The sequence below is a fragment of the Priapulus caudatus genome, unplaced genomic scaffold (genome assembly GCF_000485595.1).
Source record: "Priapulus caudatus unplaced genomic scaffold, Priapulus_caudatus-5.0.1 Scaffold749, whole genome shotgun sequence".
Lineage (NCBI taxonomy): Eukaryota > Metazoa > Priapulida > Priapulimorpha > Priapulimorphida > Priapulidae > Priapulus > Priapulus caudatus.
This window is the reverse complement of record NW_014577810.1, coordinates 9,852-17,833: the sequence shown is the minus strand read 5'-3', so window position 1 is coordinate 17,833 and position 7,982 is coordinate 9,852. Positions and strand designations below refer to the sequence as shown.

Genomic DNA, 7,982 nt, shown 5'->3' with positions numbered 1-7,982 from the left:
CGTGTGTGCGTGTGCACGTACACGTGCGTGCATGCGTGCGTGTGTGCGTGCGTGCGTGCGTGTGCACGTACACGTGCGTGTGTGTGCACGTACACGTGCGTGCGTGCGACCGCGCGTGTGTGCGTTTGCGTGGGTGTGTGTGTACACGGGTGTGTGGGCATGTGTGGGTGTGAGCGCGTGCATAGGTTCCTGTGTCTGTGCGTTTACGTGTGCATGTTCCCATGTATGTGATTGTGCGTGTGCGCGTACCTATGATTGTCATTGTGCAAATGAGTCTTTGTGTCTGTTCGCGAACGTGGGTATATACAGTTAGGAATAGTATTACTATATCAATCACGCGGTCTGGTATTGTCAACATCATATTTCGATTATGCTAATTATTCTAATATTTATACCAGATCCAGATGAACCGTGATATACCTACGGTAGGGCCTATATTCACATTATACGCACACCCGTTATTCACCTAATGATTGTGAGGACAGTCATGTTTGAAATCCTGCTACGTTCTAGTAATCTGTAACAACTATCTCGTTGTGAGGCCATGTCCGGCGCTTTCTTAATAATTATTTTAAATTTAAATTTAAATTTAAATTCTAGATTATCGCCTAGTCGCGTAGCGTAGTGAGTAGACCACTATTAAATTCATATTGCAAACATTCTAGCAAGTAGCAGAGCAACCCTAGCTACTGCATATAAATCACTAATCACGCTTTGCTAAACGGGACTTACGTAGTTGTAAAATACTTCATGAGAGCGTATTGAAGAGAGCTGGAGAGCGGGAGCAAGAGTGAGAGAGAGTGTGAAAGATTTTCATCGTTATGTTGAGCTGTTATCGTTGTTAGCTACATACAGGCATCGTATTGTTGTAATAAGCTAACGACGTCCGTTCAAACTGCCGCTGTGTGCGTGATGATCGCAGTCGCGTCGGGTGTTCGTCCCTGTCACCGTTAACGCCAACGCTTCGTCTTCACAGATTATGACGACAGTAAGATAGTTGACGGCACCGTGGTGGTTGCCGGGGAGGTCGGATGGCAGGTAAGCAGTAGCAACGTGCATGTAGCGAACGATGGTGGAAAGCCGGTAAAACCAGAGAGCCTCTGTTAAAATGCGCACATGTTAATAGTAATTGTCGTGCGTAATAACAGAAAATTTTCATAACCGGTATTGAAAAAATGCTAGACCGGCTTTATTTGGGACATAGATAGAAGAAATTGATAGACGTGCACTCGCGCACGCACACGCACGCGCACGCGCACGCGCACGCACACGCACACGCACACGCACACGCGCACGCGCACACGCGCACACACACACACACACACCACAGTTACTCACACACACTAACTCACACGCACGCACGCACGTACGCACGTAATCACGCACGAGTGCACGCAAGCACGCACGAACTCACGCAAGCACGCACGACCGCACGCACGCACGCACGCACACACCAATCGTTTGCAATCGCACACCGAGTTTGAGCATTGTTCTACTCGCGACTGATTATGTCCCGTGTATCATCGTCCACCCTGACAATGATGCAGGTCTGGAACCAAGTAACTTTACGACAATGACGACGTCTGTCGCCACTTCGTGTTTACGTTACGTTGTGTTTCCAGGTAATCCTGTACAGATCAGGCTCATTCACCTGTGGTGGCAGTCTGATCAGCAACAGACATGTACTGACTGCCGCTCACTGTGTGCATCCGTAAGTGCGTCGAGACACCGTTAACAATAAGTATTCGTCGCAATAAACGTTACCTCGTACACAAGCTGTAGCGTTACCATATAAAATAAGATAAATATTCAAAAGCATGTGGCGTAGCTTTACATGATTACAAGGAGAGACGTAATTTGTTCTGATATGTTTCGTAAACTATAGTGTACGCGCGTACGTTCGTGCGTGAGAGCAGTCGACGGAGCACATAAAAATTTCGTCATTTAGGCATAATATTAAACTCGTGAAAAGATACTATAGATAAATTAACCACACGACTTATTTCAATTTCTATTGGTTTACAGATACCAGAATAACCCGGAATATTTCTCCGTTCGCATGGGAACACTGGAGCAGAGCAGTGGCGGAATAACGAGAAAAGTAAGTAAACGTACGTGCTACTTGGGTAGATCAGTTACGTGTTAGAGTTAGGGTTAGGGTTAGGGATAGGGGATATTCATTTTACATTGTTGCTTCGTGGAAGTCGAGTGAATGGAGTGCGCTGATTGGCTGTGGTCCAGAAATCAAGCGGGAAAAATTCGCGGCCGGGCAGGTGTACGCACGCGTGTGCGGACGGGCAGGTGTACGTACGCGCGTGCGGCAGGGCAGGTGTACCTGTATGTCGAGACGAATCTTCAAGCGGAGTATCTTTTACTCTAGGCAAATCGAATCCTGAGGCACGAGACATACAGCTCCAGCGCCATCTACGATGATGTTGCGGTCATCGAGCTTGATAAGCCAGTAGTGTTCACTAGCAACGTTCATCCCATCGCCTTGGCTAGCAACGATGACGAGAAGTACGTAGACTGGCAGGCTACTACATCTGGATTCGGACGCATTAGCGGGAGTAAGTTTAGACTTGCTATTTCTTTTTTCTCTTGCGCGTGTGCTTTCATTCTACTCCATTGGAACCAAGTAACTTTACGACAATGACGACGTCTGTCGCCACTTCGTGTTTACGTTACGTTGTGTTTCCAGGTAATCCTGTACAGATCAGGCTCATTCACCTGTGGTGGCAGTCTGATCAGCTACAGACATGTACTGACTGCCGCTCACTGTGTGCATCCGTAAGTGCGTCGAGACACCGTTAACAATAAGTATTCGTTGCAATAAACGTTACCTCGTTCACAAGCTGTAGCGTTACCATATAAAATAAGATAAATATTCAAAAGCATGTGGCGTAGCTTTACATGATTACAAAGAGAGACGTAATTTGTTCTGATATGTTTCGTAAACTATAGTGTACGCGCGTACGTTCGTGCGTGAGAGCAGTCGACGGAGCTCATAAAAATTTCGTCATTTAGGCATAATATAAAACTCGTGAAAAGATACTATAGATAAATTAACCTCGCGACTTATTTCAATTTCTATTGGTTTACAGATACCAGAATAACCCGGAATATTTCTCCGTTCGCATGGGAACACTGGAGCAGAGCAGTGGCGGAATAACGAGAAAGGTAAGTAAACGTACGTGCTACTTGGGTAGATGTGTGCGCGTGACTCTCTGTATGCGTAGAATACGCATGTGTGCGTGCGGCCGGGCAGGTGTACGTACGCGCGTGCGGACAGGCAGGTGGACCTACGCGCGTGCGGCCGGGCAGGTGGACCTACGCGCGTGCGGCCATTTTTTTTCCCACTTGAGTTCCGGACCCACCATAGATAGCGTTTTGTAATATATGGTTCGTATATATATGGTTGGATTATAGTTCGTGTTAGGGTTCGGTTACGTGTTAGAGTTAGGGTTAGGGTTAGGGATAGGGGATATTTATTTTACATTGTTGCTTCGAGGAAGTCGAGTGAATGGAGTGCGCTGATTGGCTGTGGTCCGGAACTCAAGCGGGAAAAAAAATTCGCGGCCGGGCAGGTGTACGCACGCGCGTGCGGACGGGCAGGTGTACGTACGCGCGTGCGGCCGGGCAGGTGTACCTGTATGTCGAGACGAATCTTCAAGTGGTGTATCTTTTACTCTAGGCAAATCGAATCCTGAGGCACGAGACATACAGCTCCAGCGCCATCTACGATGATGTTGCGGTCATCGAGCTTGATGAGCCAGTAGAGTTCACCAGCAACGTTCATCCCATCGCCTTGGCTAGCAACGATGACGAGAAGTACGTGGACTGGGAGGCTACTACATCTGGATTCGGACGCATTAGCGGGTGTAAGTTTAGACTAGCTATTTCTCTTGCGCGTGTGCTCTCATTCTACTACTCCACCGCCTCTCTCTCTCTCTCTCTCTCTCTCTCTCTCTCTCTCTCTCTCTCTCTTTCGCTCTCTCTCTCTCTCGCTCTCTCTCTTTCTCTCTCTCTCTGGTGAGCACAACAGAGAATGCAAGGAAATTCACATATTTTCTTTTGCATTCCGGTTCGAGCTCGTGTTTTATTTATATTTGAGACCAGATTGTTGCTATATGTATGTATTAGGTAAACTGATTGATGCGCTGACACCATGAAGCTCCTAGAGGATATTTCTTGCATGTTACAGATGGACCCACATCCTCCGTCCTCTTGAAGGCTGATCAAGTGATCGTCTCTGGTGAGGCCTGCCAAGCCTATTACGGATCCTTTGTCCAGCCAGCGGGAATGATCTGCTCCGGACAGGGAAAGCAGACAGTATGCAGTGTAAGTGACCATCTAGTCTGAGTGAGCGAGTCTGAGAGACCGGGTGACCATCGAGTTGTGATGGATAATTCTCTCGATCCAGCTTGAATGAGAACGCGATGCAACCGGGCTTTTCATGGCTCTTGCGATTGAATTTCATACAACACTCCTAATTAATTGTGTCACTACGCCGATGCAAGCACCGGAAACTCAGCAAGCATCTCCTCGACCTAGCGTTCACTTGTCCTTCAACTCTCTTGCAGGGTGACAGCGGCGGCCCACTGTGGGTGATGCAGAACTATGAGCCAGCCCTGGTAGGAGTCACATCCTGGTCGGTCAATGGCTGCCAGATTGCCGGCTATCCTGACGGATTCGCCCGCGTCACCTACTACTACCCATGGATCATGAAGGCCGTCGCCACGCTGTCCTAAGTCCTAATAGGTTAACACGTCGTCGCGTCTGACGTCATCGGCGCTTCGTGTCTAGCAATTATGACGGTGACCCCACCGTCTCGGTATCATGCCTGTATCGGATTCTGATTCAATGAAGCAATGAAGCAATGATTAAAATACCCTGGTTTATATCCATATACATTAATGTGATTATGGTAGTCGATGTTTTTGGAATTAATGCGAATATGACATAAAAATAAATCCGCTTTTCTGTGCAATTCTGGTTCGTTCAACTTGTTGTCTACTTTGTATAAAAACCCATTCAGATTGTTGACATGTCAGAAATCAGATTGTTGACAAAAGCAGAACAGTCAAGAAGAAAAAGAGTGGAAACATGTAAGACTTCGTCGGTTCACAGTCAGTTTACACGATCGCACAAATGTATTTATAAATACGTGACAACAACATGAACACAACACTTCACCACCATTTGCCAGAAGCCGCCGAAAGGTCCTTGTCCTTGTCTAGTGCATAGTCTACTGCAGTGTTTTTCAACCTTATTTGAGCCAAGGCACATTTTTTCATTGAAAAAATCACGAGGCACACCACCAACAGAAAATGTTAAAAAATGAAACTCTGTGGCCTATATTCACAATATAAAGTCGTTCTCATCAAAGTGTCTTGAATAGGAATCAAATAAACACAAAGAAAAAGTATTTTATAATAAAATAAAATATTTCTATTCACTCAGTGTGAAACCTGGGCCTGTTTGGATGAACACAGATTTGATATCCTGGCAGGAATCGAAGAAAGACACAATTAATTTTTTTTTCAATTTTTTTTTCAATTTTTTTCCCAATTTTTCCCCACGGCACACCAGACAATATCTCACGGCACACTTGTGTGCCGCGGCACAGTGGTTGAAAAACACTGGTCTACTGTAAGCGCTTGAATTCCCAGCAGTCCGTAGTTGTATAGCCCGTGAAGTGGATGGGGTAGCATTAGACTGGTACCCGTCTCTTCTCACAAGCTCGATATAGCCCTATATCGAGCTTGTGAGAAGGGACGGGTACCAGTCTAGGGTAGCATTAGAGCCAAACTCCACGACAGATGGCGCTCTCGCTCTCGCTCAATTTCTGTATCCTGAGTGTACGAAGGGGCACTGCATGCAGTTTGCATGCATTAACCTCTGCTCTGTATTGTCTCCTACATGAACGAAACAATCAACGTGGTACTTTACACAGTGAAGCATCTGCTTAAAAATACACATGTCAGTGCAAAACTCTTAATACTTGAAAAAACAAGGGTTCATTGTGAGAGGTTACTCTCAGATTTTATTATTTTGAAAACAAAACACCAACTTTAATCTCAACTAATTTCACCAGACATTTGCAGGAAAAATATAATGTCTAAATATGCACATACTTTAGACTGAATAACGTTTACACATTTGTAAAAACACAAGACATTTCAATCCCTCATCCAGTTATAAAATCCTAATGACATTAGGAGAAATTTAGTTCTGGCAAGCAACTGGCAACTACTTGCCTAGACTGCCAGCGCCTTCCTCATTCCAAACCCTGCCAAAAGAAGGCAGCAATGCAGAGCCACTAGCTGTACTGTGATCAAACCTGGCTCCCACCCTGTTAGGATTCAGTCTCTCCTTCTTAACCCTTGTCACCGACGTACGATATAAATTCATACTTTGTTATCATTTTATATTCTACACAATCATTTTCATTTTACTACGCTTATATATGACTATTTTTAGCAAAACATTAAAATAAAATTTACATGATATCTCCGAACAATTAGTATTATTATCAGGAGTAGATAATAGGGAACTATAGGAATAATTCCCTATTATCTACTCCTGTTATTATCAATGTTGTTAACCTTAACATACACAATAAATATGCATACAATAAAATGAATCGAAAATATATAAACCCACATTACTTACATACAGAGAAACCATTAGAAATCTGCTAAAAACGGAATAATGGGTTAATATGCTAACTAGCTAGAACCAGATTGAAGTGTAATGTCTATTGAATTTGCATTATGAAATTCCTAAAGTTTCACGTAGAGACGACCCAGTTACAGTGAAAAGCTATAATAATCGCCCGTAAGGAGCATACACACTCACAATGCTGCTCGTAGTCAGCTAGGCTGGGACCCGCCTGCACTGCTGCTGCTGCTGCTGCATGCTGCCGTGCCCACAGTCTTCGAACCATCTTGCTGCCCCGGTGGCAAGTCTCCAGAATGTACGTTTCCTTCACTCTCGTGGAAACGCTTCGTGATAACATAATTGCAACTTGAGTATGACTAATTTAAATGTGGCCTACAACAGTAGCCTTCGGCAAATTTTTAGCCGCGTACGTTACACTACTTCGTCTCGGGAAAAGCTCTTCCTTAATTTTTTTTGGGGTAAAATTCGGCACTAAAGTGCACTAATTTGCATTATGCACGCAGGGTAAATGCCTCGTGAACGTCTAGAAAGCAGTAGACGCGAGATTTGTCTTGTCGTGTAAGTGTGCCATTCCGTCAAGTGGCATAGCCATGGCGACCGGTCGGTCATTTGTGTTTGAAACGTTGAAACGGGATCCGATTACATGCTGGAAATTCTCGAAAACATTCTGCCCATAGATATCCCATAACATGTGTTATATGATATCTATGATTCTGCCAAATGTTTCGAGTGAAGATTGGTCTTTGAATCTGTAGTGATTTCGAATGAATAAATAGTATTTCGTATATGCGCCGAAAGTCTCTATAAGTAGGCCTATTTTTACTAAATTTCTGTTCGATGCTTATTCAAGCCTGCTGCCAATAGACGCCCTCTACTGCTGCACAATACCATAAATTGTTTAAACCAAACATTATTTGTTTTCAGCGAGATTCAGCACTGCAGTCTGCAGTAGGCATGAACAGACAAGTGAAAATGAAAGGGATTCATTACTCTAGGTTCTTTAGATATGGTTAGTTAAAATAGGTCAAACATACGCTACACAAAAAGTTTTATACGTAGTTCAATATTCGTTAGAAATATTTTTTTTAATGTTTCAAAACTGACGGCTATACCATCACAGACTAACAGATACACGGATACACTAACGGATACACAGACTGGACGCAACGCCAAAATAGTGTTATGGAATTGAATGGTGGCGCCGCCTAGCGAATGTAGCGGTACACTAAAAATCTGGCTGTGGTGACACACCGTAGATGTGTAACGTTGTAACATTAAAACGTCTCTATCGTTAATTATAA

The 7,982-nt window shown here is 44.4% G+C and overlaps 1 protein-coding gene across 1 annotated transcript in view; it reads left to right on the top strand.

Annotated features, from left to right (window-relative positions):
- The window catches only part of LOC106813272 (trypsin-4-like), a 9,867-nt gene extending 4,889 nt beyond the window's left edge, over positions 1-4,978 (top strand). Inside the window, exons 2-7 of the mRNA XM_014817374.1 lie at positions 977-1,038; positions 1,623-1,711; positions 2,026-2,101; positions 2,381-2,567; positions 4,202-4,338; positions 4,581-4,978. Of these exons, the coding sequence (XP_014672860.1) occupies positions 977-1,038; positions 1,623-1,711; positions 2,026-2,101; positions 2,381-2,567; positions 4,202-4,338; positions 4,581-4,748 (719 nt within the window). The 3' untranslated portion in view covers positions 4,749-4,978. The remainder of the gene's footprint in view (positions 1-976; positions 1,039-1,622; positions 1,712-2,025; positions 2,102-2,380; positions 2,568-4,201; positions 4,339-4,580) is intronic.
- The last annotated feature ends 3,004 nt before the right edge of the window (positions 4,979-7,982 follow it).